General features: G+C 49.6%; 2 protein-coding genes, 1 long non-coding RNA gene and 1 other non-coding gene across 4 annotated transcripts in view; 3 read left to right on the top strand and 1 right to left on the bottom strand.

The window, feature by feature from the left end:
* Window positions 1-1,121: 1,121 nt before the first annotated feature.
* EXOSC6 (exosome component 6) lies at window positions 1,122-2,473 on the top strand. Its single transcript, XM_007198331.2, has one exon. It carries the CDS (start codon window positions 1,189-1,191, stop codon window positions 2,005-2,007), a length of 819 nt encoding a protein of 272 aa, XP_007198393.2. The 5' UTR covers window positions 1,122-1,188; the 3' UTR covers window positions 2,008-2,473.
* Window positions 2,474-4,465: 1,992 nt separating this feature from the next.
* LOC130705789 (uncharacterized) lies at window positions 4,466-5,249 on the bottom strand. Its single transcript, XR_009006196.1, has 3 exons — window positions 5,211-5,249; window positions 4,951-5,064; window positions 4,466-4,578 (listed from the first exon to the last, which is right to left on the bottom strand). It is a non-coding gene; the product is annotated as an uncharacterized LOC130705789 (long non-coding RNA).
* A 1,714-nt stretch (window positions 5,250-6,963) lies between these two features.
* Window positions 6,964-7,034, top strand: TRNAG-GCC (transfer RNA glycine (anticodon GCC)). Its single transcript has one exon. It is a non-coding gene; the product is annotated as a tRNA-Gly (tRNA).
* A 17,374-nt stretch (window positions 7,035-24,408) lies between these two features.
* LOC130705705 (pyruvate dehydrogenase phosphatase regulatory subunit, mitochondrial-like) overlaps window positions 24,409-24,990 on the top strand; it is a 53,400-nt gene continuing 52,818 nt past the window's right edge. Inside the window, exon 1 of the mRNA XM_057533879.1 lies at window positions 24,409-24,436. Coding sequence (XP_057389862.1) covers window positions 24,424-24,436 — 13 coding nt within the window. The 5' untranslated portion in view covers window positions 24,409-24,423. The remainder of the gene's footprint in view (window positions 24,437-24,990) is intronic.

Raw genomic sequence — 24,990 nt, 5'->3', positions numbered from 1 at the left:
TGTGATTTCTTATCTCCTCCTCCCCTCTCTCCCCCAACCCCCCCCCCAATGGGTGCCCCCAGTGTGACAGCCCGTGGCTCCCTGGGTGTCTGTAGAATAAATGCTGTGGATCCAACTGGCTTCTGGTCGCAGTCCTTGACGAGTCCAGCCCCAGACCCCTGAGGTTCGGGAATAATGGCCGCTAGATTTTCCTCAAGACATCTGTGGAGGTGGTCCACAGAATAGAGCCCCTTGTAGGAGATTATGTTCATTTTTTAGGCCCATATCCCTTTTCCTCACTTGATGTGCAGGTTGGGTGTGAGGTCAGAGGCATGCTTTGGTATAGGAGGTGTTTAGGGTACATCAGTTGCCTCCCCCCACTCCTTTGACTGCCACGTCATTCCTGGTTCCAGGACCTCACTTAGACGGTAAGGGTGGAGACTCTGACCCGGTTCTGCGTCCATTCACCCAAGTCTGAAGACAGTTGGGTTTGGTAGCAGTAGTGTACAGTACTTGGTTGTGCCTGCTCTGGCTGATTTCATGTCCCCTGAGTACAGCAGGCTGGCTCTGGGGCCCTGGGTCATTCTCAGGCCTGCTGACTTTGAGGGAGGAGGAAAAGCAGGTCTATGCTGAGAGAAGAAGCAGAGGCCAGCAGTCACAAGGCCTGGGAGTGAGAAGTATGAAAAGCAGATAGAGGGAGGGTGCTGAGGCCCTTGGCTGCAATATGTGCATGCCAGGTAAGGAGCGTTCATTCACTCGACAAGTGTTTATGCCAGCCAGGGCACTGACAGTACAGGAGTGACCAAGACAGAAGGTCACTGCCCTCTTGGGCAAGGCAGTGGGGAACATGGATAAAATAGTCACACAAATAAGTGCAAAATTAAAATAATTACAGCTTCACAAGTGAAAGGAAGAAGCCCTACACCCTGAGCGCAAAGGCTAGAGGTCAGCCGAGCCGGCCTAGGTCCCACTTCTGCAGGCCTGCCCGGTACATCCGTCCATCCATCCACGGAGCTCCAGGCGTCCTTACGGCGGCCCCAGGCCTCTGCAGCGCTCGCCGTTCTCCCTCCGGGCCGGCAGGGGGCGGTGCGGGGCGGCCTGCCGCTATCCCGACAGCCCTCGCGCGAGCGCGCGGCTTTGAGCGGGCGGAAGAGCCGGTGCGCGAGGCCAGGCCGACGGGTGAAGGCAGCTCGCAAGTCAGGCGCCGCCATGCCCGGGGACAACCGCCGCATCCGCGGGCCCGAGGAGTCGCAGCCGCCTCAGTTGTACGCGACCGACGAGGACGAGGTGCCGGCCGCTCGCGACCCGACGCGGCTCCGGCCTGTGTACGCGCGCGCCGGGCTGTTGAGCCAGGCCAAGGGCTCGGCCTACCTGGAGGCGGGAGGCACCAAGGTGCTGTGCGCAGTGTCCGGCCCACGCCAGGTAGAGGGCGGTGAGCGCGGTGGTGGCCCGGCCGGAGCGGGCGGCGAGACCCCGGCCGCGCTGCGGGGCCGCCTGCTCTGCGACTTTCGCCGCGCGCCCTTCTCGGGCCGCCGGCGCCGCGCTCCCCCGGGTGGCAGCGAGGAGCGTGAGCTGGCGCTGGCGCTGCAGGAGGCGCTCGAGCCGGCCGTGCGCCTGGGCCGCTACCCGCGCGCGCAGCTCGAGGTGTCGGCGCTGCTGCTCGAGGACGGCGGCTCGGCGCTGGCCGCCGCGCTCACGGCTGCCGCGATCGCCCTGGCCGACGCGGGCATCGAAATGTACGACCTGGTGGTGGGCTGCGGTTTAAGCCGCGCGCTGGGGCCCGAGCCCACCTGGCTGCTGGATCCCACGCTGCTAGAGGAGGAACGCGCCGCCGCCGGCCTCACCGTGGCGCTTATGCCGGTGCTCAACCAGGTGGCCGGGCTGCTGGGCAGCGGGGAGGGCGGCCCGACCGAGAGCTGGGCGGAGGCCGTGCGCCTGGGTCTCGAGGGCTGCCAGCGCCTCTACCCCGTTTTGCAGCAGTGCTTAGTACGGGCCGCCCGCCGGAGGGGCGCCGCCACGCCGCCCTGAACCAGAACCCTGAGCAATGATGGACGCCGAGGACCAAGCTGTCGCTGTCCCCGAAAGGACCCGCGCCGTCGGCTTGCAGACTGCGTGCGCCAAGCTGAGAACTCGGACCACGGGAGAGGCTCTGGGGAGGCGTGCTCAGAACTGATGCACTGGACAGCTGTGTTGGGATGATTTTTTTACAAACTGTTCTGTTAAAGGAACTTTTCTAATTGAGTTGGCTCCCAGCCACGACTCAGTTGAAGAAATCTGCGAATTCAGCCTGACCCCCAAGTTGGAAAGGACTTCAGCTGGACTTACCTGGAAAATGGAACCTGGAGCTAGTGTCTCGTAAGGGATGGACCCTATGCAGGCCGGCCAGTGACCCTCCTCCTATATTATTGGGCTGCTTTTGAGAGAATGGACAAGGGGGCTGTACCTTCCCACTTAATATCTGAGCTAAAACATAAACTCTTTTATATCTGAAAAATTCTGTTGTTCTTGGTACAGGATTTAAGAGAGCAAGGCTCTTCTGAGCTGGGTAGTGTGTTCTCAGACTCCTGGTGTCAAGGGCTTGAGACAGCATTATCTTATATGTGTCCTGGTGTCCCTCATCCCGTCTTGGCTCCTGGGAGAGGGCACTTGAACTGCCAGGAGTGAGAGTTTCTGGATGTTGGAGATGGAGTCTGGCCATTTTACAGGGCAGAGCTGGCCTGTCTGACCACAGGGTAGGATCTTCCCTTTGTGGCTCCTGAGCCCTGCAGGTTTGTGCTCAGGTCTGGTTTGGAGAAAAGCGGGGCAGCCTGGTGCCCTTTCTGCCCTGGCTTGGTGTGAGCTTCTGAGCTTGTGTGTCTCGGGCCTGCTCAGCTTCTCTAGGAAGGGCTGGCCTGGGACAGCCGAAGGGCCAGAATAAGGCTTGGAGACCACACCGAGAACCCCTGATCAAGAGGAAAAAAATATAAATTTTATTTCCCCCCAGTGACATAATACGTATTTCCAAAGCAGATCTGAAATACATGGTATCACATCAGCAAGAAACAAGATAGAAACGACACAAAAAGGATACCCCTGTTGACACCCAGACAGGATTGGGGGCTTTGAGAGGGAGGAGAGCCGCTGGAACAGTACCTGCAGTCAGAGAGGGCTGATGGTGCTCGCAGGTGGGCCCCGTCCAGCTGCCCCTTCCATGAGTGGGCCTCAGCTTTATGAGAATGGTGAGCTGGGCAGTTGCAGGCCGCTTCCCTTCCCTGCCAGTCCCCAGACTGTCATCTGGAAACATGACCAAAGCTAAAGCCAGCACTGGGGGGAGGCTTCCTGGCTGGTCTGGCTGAGCCGTGCCTCCATTTCCATTGCCCTTGCTCCAGAATGGGTTGCATGGGTGCCACTGAGAGGCCTTTGGAAAATCACTCAAGGCAAGGAAAGGAACCACTCGGGAAGGTGCCTGGAGCTGATGAGCCTGGAGGGGTTACAACTGGCTGTCTTCCTGGTCTGCTGCATGATTCTTCACCTGTAGGAGAAGCAGAAGCAGGACTCTAGCCCCGAGGGCTGAGAGGTGTGGTATGGCTGGGAAAGGGAGGGCCATCTGCTAACAACTCCGTCTCTCACCCCCACCTCCCTTTCTTGGCAGCTCTAACATCTCAGTGCTACTGTAGATTCTTCCTGAGACTTGGGAGCGAACCCAGGACCACCAAACAGAAGAAGGCATTTTCTCCACCTACCCCAGTCTTTTCCTAGATGTGATTCAGTCTTGGGCAGCAGTAAGTGTCCCCTGGAGCCCACAGGCCAGAGCTAGGCAAGTGGAGGAAAGGAAGCTCCTCACTGCTAACCCCCCAGCAGCCCCAGCCTTGCTGAGATGGCTCTAGCAACAGTAGGGGCTTGGCCCTTCTCAGGGACCACCAATAGGAGAGGAGGAAATGGTAGGGCAGGGAACATTTGGGCCCTTTGAAGCTGCACAAAAGGCTGTTATCAGATCCAGGGTTGGGTATTCTCAGTCCAGGAAGGTCAGTGTGCTCCAGCTTTCCTGGGGAGTATGGTACAATGCAAGACAGCCCAAAGACCCTGGGGCAGCAGGTGGGCAGGGGCAGGCTTACCAGATGGTTTTTGGGCAAGGGATCTGGGGCCATGGGGCACACCTGTGTACTCCCTGTACAATGCTCAAAGCCCCCTCCCCACCCACCTTCCAGGAGGAGATGGCATTTCAGCCCAAAACTGGCTCAGCTGCCCAGCCGTAGCCCCTGGTCCGTTTGAGCCGACCAAGCCCGAATTAAGAGGGGAGAAAAAACAGGGCAGGGCCCCATCTTCTCCTGAGCATTGCCTGTGATGGAAGTCAGACGCCTCCCCGCAACCACCATTGTGGTCTCCCACACAAACCCAAGTCCCTCCCTTGCTCACAGAGAGGCCACAAGGACCCAAACACAAGGAGGGTGAGAATGGGGGGAGGCACCAGGCCACTCACTGCCGCCTCCAGGTCTGTGTTCTGGGAGCTGTCCGCCGCTGGATGGGCCCTTTGGCCCCTGGGCTCCTGCTGGGGTTCAGTGGTTCTGCATGAGGGACCTTTACCCCCAGAGCCCCTGTTCTGTTGACAGTCCTCTGTCCCTGCACAGGGAGAGTCACTGGTCAGTGGCTGGATTGGAAGGCCCCAGCTAACCCCAAAGATGCCACTTGATGCCCAGCACTGATCTAGGGTATCTAGGGCTCGAGAGGACAGGATGGGGATGGGCTGGGACACTGCTCTGGCTCCAGACAGCTGCTGAGTGGGTGGGGGTCATAGAACAATCTAGAAGCCAAAAGGGTCCTCAAGCCACAGAAGCACCCAGAGGGAGTGGGGGGAAGTGAACTCTAGGGAGGGCGAGGAGGAGCCCTGCACCCAAGGAAAGCCGGAGGCAGGACCCCCTGGTACCTTCAGGAGTGGGACAACCTGGAGGCTGCTAGGAGTGTGGCCTGGGCCCACACTTGGGGGGAACTGACCTGAAAGCTGGTCCCTCTGCTGGTCCATGCGCTCCACACTGTCCAACAGGCGGTCCACCTGGACTTTGATCTGGCTCAGCTCTCCCCTGATGGAGTGCAGCTCCTCAGTCTGGACTGCTGGGAGAGGGGCCAGAGTTGGTATCCATCAGGTTCAGGAGGCAGAGGGCAGTGCTGCGAGGACTCCTGAACCCACCCTCACTGCTAAGGGCCTCCCAGTTCTCCCCTAGCCCTGCAGGTGAGGGCTGTGCTCCCTCACTCACGCTTTATCTTGGGGGTCAGCTGACTGTTCCTGGGAGCCTTGTGGGGACTGAAGTTGCTCTTGACCCCCATGCGCATATGGGTCCTCCGGATCTTGATAGGCACGCGGTTGATTAGTGGAGGGATCCTCTGGCATTCATACACCCTGTGGACAGGATGGAGAGGGGGTCAGGCCGAGTAGCCCCACCTGCTTGCCCAGAGGACAGGGGGCAGGACCCACCTACCTGTAGGGGAAATCTTCCCTGTACAGCTTGTAATCCAGGTCATAGTTGCTGTTGAAATAGAGATAAATGAGGAAAGGGTCATTGTCCAGGGCCAGAATCCTTGCCTCGACTCCAGTTTAATTCAGAGAAACTGATGTATGCAGCTTTTCCTTAGAATCCCAGGATTCTTCATCAGAAGAGCCCCTAGGGACTTGACCAAGGTCACTTTGGGAGACCACAGCAAACCAGCTTCCCCATAGCTGGCCTCTGTTAGGGGCATGTTCCGGCTGCCTCCAGGTGGCAGGAGGGGGCAATTGCCCACAGGCTTCTGGACAGCCAGGTCTGGGCTGTCCAAAGGCTGCTCTGCCTGACCTAGGCACTGCTGATCTTATTCTGGTTCTTAGTCTGGCAAAGGATGAAAGGGAAGAGTTAAGTCAGGGCTCAAAGCCACAGAGAGAGCCTTTAATCCTTGCGTGGGATTCGCCAGGATGCAGGGCTCAGCACTGGCAGGGCCAGACAGGCAGGGTTAGGGCCGTGGCCAGGCCACCTTCCCTTTGCTCCAGGCCCTGGGAAAGAGGCTGAGTCTGGAAGGTCCCAGGCTGTCACTGCCTGGCCTCATCCCTGCTCTCATGCACCATGCACCTCCAGGGAACTGGTGCCTAGGAGGGAAGGGGAGATGGGTGCAGAGGGACAACTGGGTCCGGCTTGGGCAGGAAGATCCTGTGGGGATACAGCTGCAGGAAGTTCAGGTGCAGCCTGAGGCTTCGGTTAAGGCAAATGAGGAGTTGAGGGGGAGGAGAGGGGCTGCAAGCTGGGGGCAGTAAAGTTTCTGAAATAACTTTCTGGGACTGTGCGCCCACGCCACCAGCTCAGGCCCAGCCGATGAGGGGCGAGGCCTATGGAAGCCACTGGAGCGGAATAGGGAACATTAGGGGGCCCCTTCGCCTTCGTGCTGTGAGGTCCCCAAGCCTGTGGATGAGATTTCCGGCCACCCCCGCCCCCGCTTTCTGGCCTCAGGAAGTCTGGTGGGCAGCCCAGGAGCCGCTGGGATGCTGATTCCGGCGGTGGGAGGCCCATCCTTGGAGAAAGGAAAGCGAGCCAGTGGAGCGCGGGAGGGCAGGTACCCATCCCTTCGGCGCTCTGGGGTTGGGGTCAGGGTCCAGGGCACGGTGCAGGAAACAGGTAGCCCCCTGAGAGTCAGCAACGACCAAGCTGGGACAGCTGGGGGCCAGGACAGAGCTCAAGGTTACGAGTCTCAGCTGAGTACGAGTCACAGCTGAGCATGACCACTCTGGGAAAATTCTCGCTTGTCCGGCCTGCCTTGGGCTGGCCTTGGGCTGGCCATGGGGTAAGAAACCACTTACCTCCCATCAGACGGATATTTATCAAACCGTATATTTACCAAACTGATAGCCGCCTTGGGCTGGCTATCCCTGACTGGGTTGAAACCTCAGCAGAGATCAGACAGCTGGAGGGGAGGGGAGGGGAGAGAGATGGGGAGGGACCGGTAGCTGACCACCTGAGCTACCTCGAAGAACCCTGTCCTACAACAGCATTGGTGGTTCAGTGGTAGAGTTCTTGCCTGCCATGTGGGAGGCCAGGGTTCAATTCCCCGCCAATGCAAGAAGCACACTTTTCTTTAAACACCTCTTCCTCACTTTTTTTCCTAAAATGACTTTTTAGAGTACCTAAAAATTAATGGTAAAGGAATGGTAATTCACTGACTGCTGAGCACAGACTTGGGAGCTACCAGAGTTGAGACAGAGGCAGGATGAGTTTGCGGGTTAGAGGTTAGGCGGTATTCGCTGCTCCAGCTTGCTGTAGGTAGAGGGTCCCTCCCGGTCTGGGGTCATCCCTGCTCTGTCCCTGCCCCCAGTCATCAGCCAGGGCTGAGGCCTGTGCCCTGGGTGTGTGGCCTTGATCCTCTCTTCCTAAGGGGCAGTGGCCTGGTCACACAGGGTCTGCAGTCACATCTGTCCCCTGGTCTGGGCTAATGATTACAGTGCAAGCTGGGACTTCCCACAATAAGAGAAATAAAATGCACCATCAGTATGACCCTGTGGGCAGAGGTCAAGCCACCTCCCTCAGTGTCCTCAGGGGCCAAGCGGGGGGAGATGTGAGGGGAAGGGACCTGGGGCAATCCTTCCACCACAAACCTTTCCCTCCAGGTTGACAAATGCCATTTTGAGACCCAAGACACAAGGCCTGGACTTGACCAGTTCTCATAGAGAAGTCATCCAACAACTCGGGCCACCAGAACCCCATCCCCAAACCACCCCTCTTTGGGTGACTATCCAAAGGGGCCAGAGCCACAGCGACAGCCTGCTGCTCCTGACATGCTGCCCTAGTCCCCAGAGAAGGGTTTCATTCTCCCCACTGGAGTCCCCTAGGGACACATGGGTCTTAAGGAAGCCACCCTGCCCCAGGCCTTGAATGCCAGGCACCCCTCCGAATGGAATCTGAGCTCCTGCAGGACAGCTGGCATCACTCCCCATTGCTTCCCTGTTCTCCCACCTGCACCTACAGGACTGGGTCCGAACCTGCTAGGCAAGGGGGTGGGGGGACATGAAATCTGGAGAAAGCAACTGGAACTGAAGAACTGAGGAAGGGTTAACCCAGCCTCAAAGCGGCCGTGTGAAAAAACACAGCAGAGAACTATGGGAAGAAACCACTTACCTCCCATCAGACGGATATTTACCAAACCGTATGAACTCCCAGTTGAGAGTCTCACGCACGAGACTCGAGGCAAACCAACACACCGCATGTGCAGTTCAACATCACTGAAGAAACGCAAGCTTAAAAAACGAGTACACATCTACTCATCAGCCCAAAACAACACAGTGAAAAAGCAGTCCATGCCGGCAAAGATGATGTAGACCTTCTGGCTGCCGCAGGCAGAGAGATTTGGCCTAATGTCTCTCGAGGTCAACCTGGAGGTGCAGAGGCTTCTCAGAGTAGCCCCTACCCAGCCCTGCCATCGCACTTCTGAGGGGATGAGACCCAAAAGAAACCAGAACTGGACTTCCCTGGTGGTCCAGTGGTTAAGAATCCGCCTGCCAATGCAGGGGACACGGGTTTGAGCCCTGGTCCAGGAAGATCCCACATGCCGTGGAAGAAACTAAGCCCATGAGCCACAACTATGGAAGCCTGCTCACGTAGAGCCCATGGTCTGCAACAAGACAAGCCACTGCAGTGAGAAGCCTGTGCACCACAACGAAGAGTAGCCCCAGCTCGCCGCAACTAGAGAAAGCCCACGTGCAGCAACGAAGACCCAACACAGCCAAAAATAAAAAAATAAATAAGAAAAGTAAATTAAGTATTAAAAAAAATTATTAAAAAACCCCACAAACAAACAAAACCCCAAAAGAAACCAGAACCTTCGGCAGCAGGCTGTTTACACGGTGCTGTACCTAACAGCAACCACCTGCCCCACTGCCTCCCTGCCTCCCCCACTGGCAAGACAGAAACCACTCAAATGCCCACAGACAGGCCAGGAGCTGATCGCAGACATCACAGGCTCCCAGCTGTGGGGACTAAGGGGCCACCGGTTCACACACACCCTCGTTAACGCCTGTGAAAATGGCACGTTGGCTGGCAGAGGTTGGTGAGCTCCTTTCTAAACATGTTTAAAGGTTTCTTTAAAATTCCTTGAAGCTTCCCAAGTTAGAGGGAAGATTTCATCCAGAAAGTTTCCCATTGTCTACTTCCCAAACATGTATACCCAGAAAAAGCCCCCGAGCACCCCACAGGTGAGGCTCCCCTTGGAGGACTCACACCCCCCGGGGTCCAGGCGAGAGGAGAGGGCACCACCAGCAGGAGGGTGGCTGGGTTTTGTCAGCTAGAAGGGGCCTTGGAATGAGCTGGGTTGACCCCTCCCCCCAGTTTACAGACAAAACCTGTGGCCGAGGGAGACCGGACCTCCTTCGGTAACACAGAGAGTAGGACGAGCAGCCTGGCCGGCTGGGTGGGCAGCACACAGAGCAAGCCTCCTGGGGGTTCTTATTCTGTCCCAGGGGAGCCCAGAGCCCCAAACAAGCTGGTGATCAGACTCCCTCCCCGGTAGGCAGCCCCAGGCAGACTCACCAGGAGATGGCTCTGCCCCATGGCCTCTTCTGGCCTGGCCGGGCAGGGCCGGGCTTGGGCTCCCGAGCCATGTCTCAATCTGAAGAGAGAGCCAAAGAGTGGGACAGAGCAGGAGAGAGAGAGGGAGGGATGCAGGAAAATGGGGCCAAGTGCACACGGGCCCCGCTTGCCTCCTGGCTGGCCCTTCCCTGCTCCTCAGCTCTGAGGCGGTGGGCAGTGCCCCCTGAGAGGCAGTGCATTGGAGCGCCCATCCTCAGTCAGTGGGCAGCCCGACCTGGCTTCCAGACCCTGGGCCCGCCTATTCAGAGCTGGGCTCCAGCTCCAGAGGGGTCATCTCCATTCTCAGGGGACCATGGTTCTGAGACAAACAGTCCCTTTGGCTAACTTCAAAACAAAAAACCTCCGAGGATGAGGAGGCTGGTCTACTGTTTCCCCCAAATTACCACGGGAATCAACCCCATCGCCCAGGCCTTGGAAGTTGGGGGTGGTACCGTCAAAGGGCAGGAGAGGGGATGTCCGTGATCCTCTGAGGAGACACCGGTCCCTGGTTGGGTTAATTCTCGAGTGTTCTCCTGCTGCCTGTCTGCCCGTCCACGGGCCTGCCTGCTGCCAGGCCCACGCCCCACAGCTGCCTCTGGTCTAAGCTCCTGGGCTGGCTGCGTCTGAAACGGCCGGGGTGGCTCAGAAACAAAGCAAGCAGCCTGCCTGGTCTGGGGTGGGGACACCCCGCTGCCCTCTCTCTTGGTGGCAGGGGAGTCAAGAGTCAGCTGAACCCGATTTAGAGGAGGGCTGAGAAGTCAAGCAAGGCAGCTGTCTGTGCACTAGTCACGGGCAGACTGTCTCCTTTCTGGGCTCCTTCAGTGTTCACCACTTGAGCACATAGCTCTATGCTCGTGGGAGACAGAGGGGAATCTGCTCCTTGCCGTATTCCCGCAGCTCACTTGGGGCCTGGCCACTTAGTAGGTGCTCAGTTGCTCTCTGCTGAATAAATGAATAGAACTCCATTAAATAAATTCCAGCTTTTGCCTGTGGGTTTGGATCAGACCCCAGAGTTTCACCTGTGACCTCGAGGCCCCTCCCTGAGCCCACCCCCTTTCTTCCTGAATCTATGATCATCATCCATGGCCCACTTTTAACTGCCAAGACAGCAACAAATGCGAGCCTTCTCCTTTTCCTGTTCACAAGACTTCCTGCAACACAGTCACCAAGAGCAGTTATCCAGCACCAGCTTGCTCATGGTAGGAACAAGGAGACCAGCAACGATGTCCCTGAGGCATTGACAATCCAGATCGAGTGCTCATGTGGGAGGAAGCTGGCAATTCTGTACCCGCACCCTCAGCCCTTCTCTTCCATTCATGGTCCTGCCTTACCCAATTATCCACGCAAGAACACATTAAACAGATAGCCATGCACCAAGAAAACAGCTGTACTTCCATGTTGTCTGGCTTTCTATGTCTGTTTCTTTGACTTTCGTATTTGCAATGTCCGGAGAGGACAGAAAAACACACCCATGTCCACTGTGTAGGGCAACAGTGCATGAGCACTATGAAAATATATAAAGAAAATCTCATTTAAAACGGACTCGGGGGCTTCCCTGGTGGCGCAGTGGTTGAGAATCCGCCTGCCAATGCAGGGGACACGGGTTTGAGCCCTGGTCCGGGAGGATCCCACATGCCACGGAGCGGCTGAGCCCGTGAGCCACAACTACTGAGCCTGCACTCTAGAGCCATCGAGGCACAACTGCTGAGGCCTGCATGCCTGGAGCCCGTGCTCTGCAACAAGAGAGGCCACCGCGATGAGAGGCCTGTGCACCACAACGAAGAGTGGCCCCCGCTCGCCACAACTAGAGAGAAGCCCACATGCAGCAATGAAGACCCAACGCAGCCAAAAATAGAAATAAATCAATAAATTTTAAAACGGACTTGGGAAGCTCTGAAGAGGGAACTTGCACACATGTACCATTCATTGCAGTCTGTATAACCAGCAGGAAGAGGGAAGATAAGAATTATTTTGACAGAGGAGGACATTAATCACATGGGAATTTTATCTTCTGCCTTTTTTTTTTTTTAAATATTTATTTAGGACTTCCCTGGTGACGCAGTGGTTAAGAATCTGCCTTGGGCAGAAGACCTAAATAGACATTTCTCCAAAGAAGATATACAGATTGCCAACAAACACATGAAAGAATGCTCAACATCATTAATCATGAGAGAAATGCAAATCAAAACTACAATGAGGTATCATCTCACACCGGTCAGAATGGCCATCATCAAAAAATCTAGAAACAATAAATGCTGGAGAGGGTGTGGAGAAAAGGGAACCCTCTTGCACTGTTGGTGGGAATGTAAATTGATACAGCCACTATGGAGAACAGTATGGAGGTTCCTTAAAAAACTAAAAATAGAACTACCAAAAGACCCAGCAATCCCACTACTGGGCATATACCCTGAGAAAACCATAATTCAAAAAGAGTCGTGTACCAAAATGTTCATTGCAGCTCTATTTACAATAGCCAGGACATGGAAGCAACCTAAATGTCCATCATCGGATGAACGGATAAAGAAGATGTGGCACATATGTACAATGGAATATTACTCAGCCATAAAAAGAAACGAAATGGAGTTATTTGTAGAGAGGTGGATGGAGTTAGAGTCTGTCATACAGAGTGAAGTAAGTCAGAAAGAGAAAAACAAATACAGTATACTAACACATATATATGGAATCTAAGGGAAAAAAAAATAGTCATGAAGAACCTAGTGGCAAGACGGGAATAAAGACACAGACCTACTAGAGAATGGACTTGAGGATATGGGGAGGGGGAAGGGTAAGCTGTGACAAAGTGAGAGAGTGGCATGGACATATATACACTACCAAACGTAAAATAGATAGCTAGTGGGAAGAAACCGCATAGCACAGGGAGATCAGCTCAGTGCTTTGTGACCACCTAGAGGGGTGGGATAGGGAGGGTGGGAGGGAGGGAGATGCAAGAGGGAAGAGATATGGGAACATATGTATATGTATAACTGATTCACTTTGTTATAAAGCAGAAACTAACACACCATTGTAAAGCAATTATACTCCAATAAAGATGTTAAAAAAAAAAAAAAAAAGAATCTGCCTTTGGGCTTCCCTGGTGACGCATTGGTTGAGAATCTGCCGGCTAATGCAGGGGACACAGGTTCGAGCCCTGGTCTGGGAAGATCCCACATGCCGCGGAGCAACTAGGCCCATGAGCCACAACTACTGAGCCTGCACGTCTGGAGCCCGTGCTCCGCAACAAGAGAGGCCACGACAGTGAGAGGCCCGCGCACCGCAATGAAGAGTGGCCCCCGCTTGCCTCAACTAGAGAAAGCCCTCGCACAGAAACGAAGACCCAACACAGCCAAAAATAAATACATAAATAAAAGTAACTGGATGCGTGGTGGAGTTAAAAATTAAAAAAAAAAGAAAGAATCTGCCTGCCAATGCAGGGTACACAGGCTTGAACCCTGGTCCAGGAAGATCCCACATGCCACAGAGCAACTAAGCCCGTGCACCACAACTACTGAGCCTGCGCTCTAGAGCCCGCGAGCCACAACCACTGAGCCTGCATGCCACAACTACTGAAGCCCCTGTGCCTAGAACCCGTGCTCCGCAACAAGAGAAGCCACCGCGATGAGAAGCCCACGCACCAACGAAGAGTAGCCCCTGCTCGCTGCAACTAGAGAAAGCCTGTGTGCAGCAACAAAGACCCAAAGCAGCCAAAAATAAAATAAAAAATAAATAAATTTAAATATATATATATATATTTATTTATTTGGCTGCACCGAGTCTTAGTTGTGGCACACAGGATCTTCATTGCCACATGTGGCATCTTTGTTGCTGCATGTGGGATCTTTAGCTGCGGCACACAGGATCTTTTAGTTGTGGCATGCAGGATCTAGTTCCCTGACCAGGGATAGAACCCTGGCCCCCTACATTGGGAGCATGGAGTCTTAACCACCAGGGAAGTCTGGCTTGTGGGATCTTAGGGATTAAACCCAGGCCCTCAGCAGTGAAAGCACGGAGTCCTAACCACTGGACTGCCAGCGAACTCCCTCTCCTGCTTTACAAAAAAAAAAAAAAAAAAAGGAAATTTCCTCCCTGCCCCAGCAACAACTCTCTTACCACCACTTGCAGCCAATGAGAAACTGCCACAACCTTGAACACTTGTTCTTTTCCAATGAAGTTTTGTTCAAAACAGCTCTCCCCAATTTCCCCCTAAAACCTAATAAAAGCAAGCGCCTCTCCTTTGTTCTGCAGGCTTGCCTTTGATACATCATAACATGCTTGTCCCAAATTGCAATTCTCTGTTATTTCTGAGTAAACCTATTTTGCCAGTAAAATAACTGGATGTTTTACTTTAAAGGTTGACATTGCATGGTGTCAGAAGTGGGATCCAGAGATGCCCTCTAATGACTTGGAGGCTGGTGAACAAGCAGGTGTTGGTACCCATGGAGTTCATTGAGCTCACTGCTTTCTTGTCAACCCTGGAGTTTGAAGGTAAGTTTTTTCCTGAATCCAAGCTCTGCTCTCTTTGCATTTTGAACTCTCCAGCTTTATCGGAATCTGTTTTCATGAAGCTTTCTGGTAAGTCACCCTTCCTGTTCAAAGCAGGGAAAACGTGTGATTCCTAGTATTTTTTGTTTGTTTGTTTGTTTTTTAAAATATCTATTTTAGGAGGCTTCCATGGTGGCGCAGTGGTTGAGAATCTGCCTACTAATGCAGGGGACACGGGTTCGAGCCCTGGTCTGGGAAGATCCCACATGCCATGGAGCAACTAGACCTGTGAGCCACAACTACTGAGCCTGCACGTCTGGAGCCCGTGCTCCGCAACAAGAGAGGCCATGATAGTGAGAGGCCTGCACACCGCGATAAAGAGTGGCCCCCGCTTACCACAACTAGAGAAAGCCCTCACACAGAAATGAAGACCCAACACAGCCAAAAATAAATAAATAAATAAATAAATAAATAAATAATTTTTTTAAAAAAAATCTATTTTATTTATTTATTTATTTATTTATTTATTTATTTATTTATTTATTGGCTGCGTTGGGTCTTCGTTGCTGCACATGGGCTTTCTCTAGTTGCAGCAAGCGGGGGCTACTCTTCATTGTGGTGCGCGGGCTTCTCATTGTGATGGCTTCTCTTGTTGCGGAGCACGGGCTCTAGGTGCATGGGCTTCAGTAGTTGCAACATGTGGGCTCAGTAGTTGTGGCTCATGGGCTTAGTTGCTCCACGGCATGTGGGATCTTCCTGGACCAGGGCTCGAACCAGTGTCTCCTGCATTGGCAGGCAGATTCTTAAACACTGTGCCACCAGCGAAGCCCCAGGACTTATTGTAACTTCTTGTTTTTCAAATTGTGATCATAGACCGTTGGTGAATTTGATTAACGTTTATTTAAATAGAACATATACATATTGTCTGTACCTACATAGATAAATTAATAATATATATCTTCAATTTTATCTATAATTTATAGATAAGTTTATTATAGATTTGTTTATTATCTATATTTAAATAGAAGAGAATAATTTCATAAAATGCAAAATAGAGTGCATGCATGACATACACTGCAAATAGGAAATACAGTTTATTTAACTTTTATTTCAGTTACTTATATGTTTTTTTATACATAAGTATATGTTGGACCATAATATTTCTTACTGTGGAATGATCCAACACATTTGAAAACAACTGCTCTTATACCACAGTAAATGGAGCAACAAAAGGGTCTTACAGCCAGCTGAAAAGACCAATACAGAACAACCACCCTTTCTGCCCTGGACACACTCAGTGATAACTTCTCAAGGCCAGGCTATAATCACTTGTTGATAGGCTCATACTTTGTTGCCTTGTCTTTTCAAATTCATAGCCAAGTAGCAATCCTTATTTAAAAGAACATACCCCATTTATCTTTTTTTATTCTATTTTTTAATTGAAGTATAGTTGATATACACATCCCCCATTTCTTTTTTTTTTACTTCAAGTATAGTTGATTTACAATATTGTGTTAGTTTCAGGTGTACAACAAAGTGATTCTTTATATATATATATATATATACATATTCTTTTTTGTTTTTTTTTCCATTATATGTTATTACAAGATATTGAATATAGTTCCTTGTGCTATACAGTAAATCCTTGTTGTTTCTTTATTTTATATATGGTAGTGTGTATCTGCTAATTCCATACTCCTAACTTATCCCTTCCCCCTTCCCCTTCGGTAAACGTAAGTTTGTTTTCTATGTCTGTGAGTCTATTTCTCTCTTGTAAATAAGTTCATTTGTGTCATATTTTAGATTCCACGTGTAAGTGATATCATATGGTATTTTTCTTTCTCTTTCTGACTTCACTTAGTATGATAATCTCTAGGTCTATCCATGTTGCTGCAAATGGCATTATTTCATCCTTTTTTATGGCTGAATAATATTCCTCTGTCTATATATACACCACATCTTCTGTATCCATTCTTCTGTTGATGGACACTTAGGTTGCTTGCATGTCTTAGCAACTTAAGTTGCTAAGGAACTCCATATTGTTTTTTTTTTAAATATATTTATTTATTTATTTTTAGCTGTGTTGGGTCTTAGTTTCTGTGCGAGGGCTTTCTCTAGTTGCGGCAAGCGGGGGCCACTCTTCATTGCAGTGCGTGGGCCTCTCTCACTATCGCGACCTCTCTTGTTGCGGAGCACAGGCTCCAGACGCGCAGGCTCAGTAGTTGTGGCTCACGGGCCTAGTTGCTCCGCGGCATGTGGGATCTTCCCAGACCAGGGCTCGAACCCGTGTCCCCTGCATTGGCAGGCAGATTCTCAACCACTGCGCCACCTGGGAAGCCCCCTCCATATTGTTTTTAAGGAACCTCCATATTGTTTTCCATAGTAGCTGCACTGATTTACATCCCCACTAACAGTGTAGGAGGGTTCCCTTTTCTCTACACCCTCTCCAGCATTTATTGTTTGTAGACTTTTTTTTTTAATTAATTAATTTATTTATTTATTATTTTTGGCTGTGTTGGGTCTTCGTTTCTGTGCGAGGGCTTTCTCTAGTTGTGGCGAGCGGGGGCCACTCTTCATCGCGGTGCGTGGGCCTCTCACTGTCGCTGCCTCTCTTGTTGCAGAGCACAAGCTCCAGACGCGTAGGCTCAGTAGTTGTGGCTCACGGGCCTAGTTGCTCCACGGCATGTGGGATCTTCCCAGATCAGGGCTCGAACCCCTGTCCCCTGAATTGGCAGGCAGATTCTCAACCACTGTGCCACCAGGGAAGCCCTGTTTGTAGACTTTTTGATGATGGTCATTCTGACTGGTGTGAGACGATACCTCATTGTAGTTTTGATTTGCATTTCTCTAATAATTAGCAATGTTGAGCATCTCTTCATGTGACTGTTGGCCACCTGTATGAATTCGTTGGAGAAATGTCTATTTAGGTCTTCCTCTCATTTTTTGATTGGGTTGTTTTTTTTTTTTTGATATTGAGTTGTATGAGCTTTTTGTATATATTCGAAATTAAGCCCTTGTTGGTCGCACTGTATGCAAATATTTTCTCCCAGTCTGTAGGTTATCTTTTTTGTTTTTTTTATGGTTTCCTTTGCTGTGCTTCCTTTGCTTATAAGTTTGATTAGGTCCCATTTGTTTATTTTTGCTTTTGTTTCTTTTGCCTTGGGATACTGACCTAAGAAAACATTGATATGATTTATGTTGGAGAACGTTTTGCCTATTTTGTCTTCTAGGAGTTTTGTGGCGTCATGTCTTATATTTAATTCTTTAAGCCATTTTGAGTTTATTTTTGTGTATGGTGTGAGGGAGTGTTCTAACTTCACTGATTTACATACAGCTGTCCAACTTTCCCAGCACCACTTGCTGAAGGGACTGACTTTTCTCCATTGTATATTCTTGCCTCCTTTGTCGAAGATTAACTGACTGTAGGTGTGTGGGTTTATTTCTGGGCTCTCTATTCTGTTCCATTGATCCATGTGTCTGTTTTTATGCCAATACCATGCTGTTTTGATTACTGTAGCTTTGTAGTATTGTCTAGGAGGGTTATACCTCCAGCATTATTCTTTTCCCTCAGGATTTCTTTGGCAATTCTGGGTCTTTTCATCATATATATATTTTTTTCTTTTTTTTTTTGCCACATGTCTTGCAGGATCTTCCCTGACCAGAGATTGAACCTGGGCCATGGCAGTGAAAGCCCAGAATCCTAACCACTAGGCCACCAGGGAACTCCCACATCCCCCGTTTCTTATAACTACTTACAAAGCTGGAAATTCTGGTGGTGGCTTCCCAGTTATTTATAGGTTGAGGGTCCCATCTTTCAAATCTTTATTCTGCTACTCAACTTAGAGCAACTTTCTTCTGGAAATGTGGGGATCTTATTGCTCCTGCCTGTTCTATTATTCCCAGTCTAGCAGAGTAATGTCAGGATGAACATTTGACACAAGTGAATCTTATACTGTAATTTTCAAGAAGTGTATGGTTTATTTTAACTATATTATGTGGAAGGAGTTTATATTAATTTCATGTAATGCATAGGTAATTATGTGAGCCTCTAAAAGTAAATCTGTAATTATTCTGTAACAACTGCCTTTTATCATTTCTTTTCTAGATAAGATTTGTAAGTTTTTGAAATTGAGACAATAACATCTGAACTAATAAAGTTGAAATTATCAGCAAAAAACAAAAAAGATAGAACAAAGCTGAATGGAAACAAGTTGTAGAAAGTTTATGGAAAACGAATCTTTGAAAAGGAATTTTAATGTATGGTCAAGCTGGCTAAAATTAAAATAAATTTAATTAAAATGAATTTTAATATCAAAAGTACACTGGTGCAAAATTAGAATTTGGTTTTTCTCTCCTTTAAGAAGACAAAGTTTCTCGGGCTTCTCTGGTGGTGCAGTGGTTAAGAATCCACCTGCCAATGCAGCGGACACGAGTTCGAGCCCTGGTCCAGGAAGATCCCTCATGCCGCGGAGCAGCTAAGCCCGTGCGCCACAACTACTGAGCCTGCACTCTAGAGCCCATGTGCCACAACTACTGAGCCCATGTGCCACAACTACTGAGCCTTCAAGTCACAACTACTGAGCCCGTGAGCTTAGAGCCCGTGCTCTGCAGCAAGAGAAGCCACCGCAATGAGAAACCTGTCCACAGCAATGAAGAGTAGCCCCCACTCACGGCAGCTAGAGAAAGCCTGTGCTCAGCAACGAAGACCCAAGGTAACCAAAAAAAAAAAAAAAAAAGACAACAAAGTTTCTTTGCCTTTGATGTAATCTGCCTAAGAACAATAAGATTCTGTGCTTTGTCTTTATCAGATCTTTGATTACTCAGAAAAGCTGTCTTCTTATTTTTTATTTAAAAATTTTTTTAAAAATTGAAGTATAGGGCTTCCCTGGTGGCGCAGTGGTTGAGAGTCTGCCTGCCAATGCAGGGGACACGGGTTTGAGCCCTGGTCTGGGAAGATCCCACATGCCACGGAGCAGCTGGGCCCGTGAGCCGCAATTACTGAGCCTGCGCGTCTGGAGCCTGTGCTCCGCAACAAGAGAGGCCGCGATAGTGAGAGGCCCGCGCACCACGATGAAGAGTGGCCCCTGCTTGCCACAACTAGAGAAAGCCCTCGCACAGAAATGAAGACCTAACACAGCCATAAATAAATTAATTAATTAATTTAAAAAAATTGAAGTATAGTTGATGTACAATATTATATAAGTTACAGGTGTACAATACAGTGATTCACAGTTTTTTTCCCTTTTTCCTATGCCGCGCGCTTGCAGGATCTTAGTGCCCCAACCAGCGATTGAACCCGGGCCCTTGGCAGTGAACGCACAGAGCCCTAACCACTGGACCACCAGGGAAGTCCCTAAAATGTAGGTCCTAATAACTTTAAGATCATAACGCTGAACTGGTAAAAACTTCTAAAACTTTAATGAAAAACTGATTGATTCATAAAGCTGCTAACCCAAGATCAAGATCAACAAGAATTAATTACAGGAGACTAAATTAACTAATGAGGATGATTGTAACTTTTATGACTTTTTATGCTGGTTCTCCAATGTTTTACTTTTCCAGATTTAAGGAAACTTCTCTTCAGCATCTATGACTTACAGCAATTTGGTAAAATACACCTTTGTAAACAAAGAAGAAACATTATCTTTTTCTCCCTAATTGATTCCTCCAGAATTTGGAAACTCTTATTAAATATTCTTATTTTTCATGACAATATTTGCATAAGTTCAATAAGAATCTTTTCTCCTTGTAATAGAAAACAATTGGAAATATTGGCTATATTACCAAGGCTTTGACTGGATTATCAAATTCAAGAGAGATATGCATAGATTCAGGTATGACCAGACAATTTTAAGGAACTGCTTGGAAAAATCAGCCTAGTACCTTGATTACAAGGTTCCAGCAAAGTAATCTTAAAAAGGGCTTATATGAGGGAATTCCCTGGCGGTCCAGTGGTTAGGACTCTGTGCTTTCACTGCCAATGGCCCGGTTCAATCCCTGGTTGGGGAACTAAGATCCCTCAAGCTGCATGACCAAAAAAAAAGGGCTTATATGGTCAATCACTATTCTTGCTGTATTTTTGTAAATAATCAAACCAAATTTACTACAAACAAATTAGTTTTACTATGATTATCTTTGATAATAAGGGGAATAATTATTGAGAGAGAAATTGTGTTTGCAACTTTGTAGATATTAGATTCTTGTCCTCGTAGATATTAGATTCTTGTCCTGTTAATGATAAAGCTTCAAGGTTTTTTTATACAGCTGTAAGCTGAACTGGATTCTAAACTCCTAGTTTCCTCAAATATCTGACTATAAATCTCTAAACTGTTTCCAATTTTCTCCCACCCTTCTTATTTGAAATCAGTAAGAACAAAGACTGCCCTTAAATGTCCTTGGAAGGGACTATACCAGGTCCTCCTCACTACCCAGATGGCAGCCAAACTTGAGACTCAAGCCTTGGATATACATCTCACAGTTAAAGAAGGCTCCAACTGACATCCAGTCCGATATAATCAAGCGCTGGAGACCTCTGAATCAAATTTCACCAGGAATTGAAGCAGACAGCAGCTGAAGGAGACAGCTTTCCCAAGATGACCAGAACAGGCCTGTATACTCTTTCCTGCTCTTACTTCTTCCCTTATCCTCTCCCTCTTTTTCTTGGAAAGACCAAATGCTCTTGTCTGCATTACTCAATCTATTACAAAAGGAGGAAATTTATCAGTCCACTGATTCAAATGTTAATCTCATCCAAAAACACCCTCACAGACTCACCCAGTATAATATTTGGCCAAGTGTCTGGGTAACCCATGGCCCAATTAAGTTGACACATAAAATTAACCATCATAGGGACCAAGAATCAGGAAATGGGGTGGAGGTCTTTGCTCCATCTTCACCTCTCACAAAGATTCCCAGACAGATTTCCTAAGGGACACCCTCCTGTATTCCCCCAGGTTGTGAGTGCTTGACTGCATGGAACATGGGTAGGACAGTTAATGAATGGGAGTCATAATGAGTGACAGCAAATGATGCAAGGATGGGGAGGTTGGCAGTCTGGTGGGAAGACAGAAGAAGGCTGAAACAGAGAGGCCAAGCTGACAGAAGGACAAGAATAAGGAAAAAGGAGAGGAGGAGAAGGGGGTGGACGCACTGAACAACTGGTCCCCAGAGTTCCCTGAGTTGACTCCCAGACACATCCACCCTGAATTCATGAGATGGATACAAAATAGTTCACTTCTTTGCAAAGAGCTCCCAGAAAGAAAGAAAAGGGTAATTGTTATCATCCCCAGTATTAAAATTGTAATCGGCAGCTAACAGTGATTGAATTCTAGCTATTTGCCAGGCATTGTGCTACAAACTTACATCCATCATCTCAATTAATCCTCACAACAGCCTTGCAGGGTAGATGCTCCCCATCTTATAGAAAGGCTACCGAATATGCCCAGGGTCAAATGGAGAGCCACTTGAGTAATGAGATCTCAGTCGCCTGCCTGGCAATCACTACGTGTTCCAAGAAGTTAGAGGACTTACTGAAAGACACTTACTGGTAGGCTCGGCTACAAGCAAAGCAAAGTCCTGATTCTGTCAGGACCTCCAGGCCACACTGCCTTTGCACGGGGATGCTCCATTACCCACCTTACCCTGCACAGACTCCAAAGGCTGGCGAGGCCCCTGGTTAGAGCGTGGGATGACAGGGCCAGTGCTGCAGGCCAGGGACCCAGGGGCCCAGGTGTACCAAGTGGCTTCTTGCAGTGGACCTGAGTCATTCTCTTGGCCGTCCCACATCGGAGTCTCATTCCTGTGTTAGAGGTATCCCCCAGCTTGAAGACAGAGGCTGCCTCCCTGAAAGAAGCTGAAAATGCCCCTTTCTGCCTCCTTTTCCCAGCCTCCCTTGCGGCAAGGTCCTGGGCACATGACCTGGCTCCTCCAATTAGAGCCACGTGCCCAACTTCAAGGTAAAGCTGCCGGTGGGAGAAGCTCATCTCAGCAATTGATGGCGGCAGTGCCAGCAGCTATATCCGGCTTTCAAAGGTGATGGCACCTCCACCCCTCGTTGGTGATGCCCGTTGTGGCATCTGTGCCCAGCAGAGGCAGTAGGGTCTCTTCCAGATCTGATCCTCCGACCTTCCAGAACTCCTGGGAGCTAACCAGTAACTTGGACAAATTCCTTTTCTGCTTAGAGTCACCAGACTCAGTTTCTGTTGCTTACAGTTAAGAACCTTGATTGATACAAACACAGGACTAGAGGTGGACGGAACAAGAAGCCCTGTGGGAAATGGGGGTGATGGAAGCCTGGCAAGCAGCAGAGGACAGTGAAAATCCAGCTAGTATTAAGGAACAGGACACCAGCGGCCCACGGCATGCCATGGCGAGACAGTTAATCCTGTGGTCCCCAGAACAAAGCGCCCATCAAGGGCAAGGCTTTCAGGACCTGGTGGCTCTTTCCATAGAAGAATATAAAGATTACCCTGAAGTCAAGGGCTGTTAGGCAGGCTGTGTGCTAACAGCACCAACATCGTAAAGGAAAGACAAGATCAAAGTCCAAATTTGCGGCTCAAGACATGGTTAGAAAATCAGGGAATTTTTATATCTTGTGGCTGCAAGGCTGAGAGAGTTACAACCCAAACTTAAGGCTTAATCAATGGTTATAAAATGACACCATGAGGTGGCTTCACACCTTCTCTGGGTCTCTAATTGGGAAAGAGTGGAGACTGGGGAGCAGAGAGAGTGGAGGGCTTTGCGGGAAGGTGTGGAAGACTCAGGACCCCCACTGCTACAGAGGTTCCCTTGCCTGCCAAAGGGACTCTTCTTGGTCATTCTGAAGGTCCTGGTAGCAGAAATTCACTAGCTCTTTGCCAAACCCAGATCCCTTTCCTCCTGGGTGCACATCTAGGTGGAGTTGCCCACCCTCCCTTGCAGTTAGTGTGCTGCATGACTGAGGTGTGGCCAGTGGCAGTGGGAGGGCGGGATGTGCACCACTTTCATGCCTGACCCATAGCATCCTCCAAGTGACCATCAGCCCTCCTGCTTCCCAAGTTGGCCACCTGAATGCCAGTGCCCTGGGTGAGCTGGGAGCCATGTGCTGTTGGTGACAGGGCCTTGCTCAGCCTGGGTTCCCCCCCTCCATTGCACATGTGCAACCAGGCCAGCATCATTTCCTTAAAAAAATATACTCTGTAATGACCTTGCCCTGAAGGAGACCCCTTGTGTGTGCTACCCCATCACCCCTCATTTTCTCCAGACTTAAATAACAAGTCATATCGCAGCAGGCCCCAGGGGGCCGATGACTTCAAATCTGGGAGGAAGATATTGAAACACCAGAAGAACCATGAGATTTTGCTAATTTATATTGACAAAACCTGCAAAATGATCTGGGAATGGATTCTGAGGGTGGAGAGTGGGGAAGGAAGAAAATGTTAAATGGGATTGAATGTTTGTTTTTTTTTTTTTAATTTGGCTGTGCCAGTTCTTAGTTGTGGCATGTGGGATCTTTAGCTGTAGTATTTGGGCTCTAGTTCCCTGACCAGGGATTGAACCCAGGCCCCCTGCACTGGGAGCGTGGAGTCTTAACCACTGGACCACCAGGGAAGTCTGGTTGAATATACCGATATTTAGGATTCTATGGGGCTAACCTGAGTGGCTGGGATGGTTCCAATTGTTTGCTCTGATGGTTGCTTAAAGCCTGGGCTCAATTGTGGCCGAATAATATTAGCTAAAAGCTAATAGATAATAATAATAATATGAATAAGAATAGCTAAAACTTACTGAGCATTTACTATTCTGCCAGGGACAGTTTTAAGCACTTCATTTATTTAACAAATTTACTTAGTTAACAAATGAGGTTTAGGTAGTCTAATGTTGATGGAGGAATTGAGAAATGAGGGCGCTGGCTCAGTCCAGCTGATATTCATCAGTGTTTACTCTCCCCAGGCTTTGTTTCAAACACTTTAATGTATTAACTCATTTTATTACCTTCATTTTATAGAAGAGGATCATGAGGCAGAGAGGTGTTTTAGGGTGACCAGCTGTCCAGGTTTGTCTAGGATGGAGAGGTTTCCCAGCATGTGGGACTTTGCGTGCTAAAACCAGGACAGTTCCAGGCAAACTGGGACAGTGGGTCCACCTAGGTGTTAATAACTTGACCAAAGTCACACAGTTAGTAAGTGGCAGAGCCTGTCCTCCAATTCAGGTAGCCTGACTTTAGACCCGAACTCTGCCTCTGCCAGTGGTTCTCACACCTGAGCCTGCATCTGAAGTGGCTGGAGATCTTGTTAAAACTCAGATTAGGTTTGGGGCAGCTGAAAATCTGCTCGTCTAACAAGTTCCCAGGTGATGCCAATGCTGCTGGCCTGTGGACCAACATGGAGGACTGTGGCGTTCGGCTGCCTCGCCTGCAGATGAGAATGTTGGAATGGACTTTTCAGGTAGGACCTGCTCACTGACACCCCAACCTAGAAACCCTGAGACAGCCCCAAGCGCGTCCTTTGCCGAGGCACTGAGAAATACATTGGTGAGGGAAGCGCTGTAGCGCCAGGAATGCTGATGGGAGAGGCTGCAGCTGAATGGGAATCTGGTGTCTGGGGTGTTAGAGGCTCAGAAGGGCATTGGATTGCCAACCTTAGTTGCCATAAAGGTGGCTCCTGTGTCTCTGCTGTCAGAGTAGGCTCTGCATTTCCTGTGCCTGGCAGCAGTGGCATGGGAGTCTACCCAGATGGGCTTTGCAGCAGAATTTGGAGCACTATTCCTGGGTACATAGGCCCCCAGCGTGTCTCTCTCACTCTCCCTAGGATCCTGTGACCAACCATTATACTTAAAAAAAAAAAAAAAAAAATGAAGTGAAATTTACATAACATGATATTAACCAATTCAGTGGCATTTAACACATTTACAGTGTTGTACAACCACCACCTCTATCTAAATTCCAAAACACTTTTATAATTTCAAAATAAAACCCATACCCTCATTTTCCTGTTTCCCT

Source organism: Balaenoptera acutorostrata, chromosome 19 (assembly GCF_949987535.1).
Source record: "Balaenoptera acutorostrata chromosome 19, mBalAcu1.1, whole genome shotgun sequence".
In the NCBI taxonomy this organism is placed as follows: domain Eukaryota; kingdom Metazoa; phylum Chordata; class Mammalia; order Artiodactyla; family Balaenopteridae; genus Balaenoptera; species Balaenoptera acutorostrata.
This window is presented reverse-complemented; position numbering and strand designations above follow the sequence as displayed.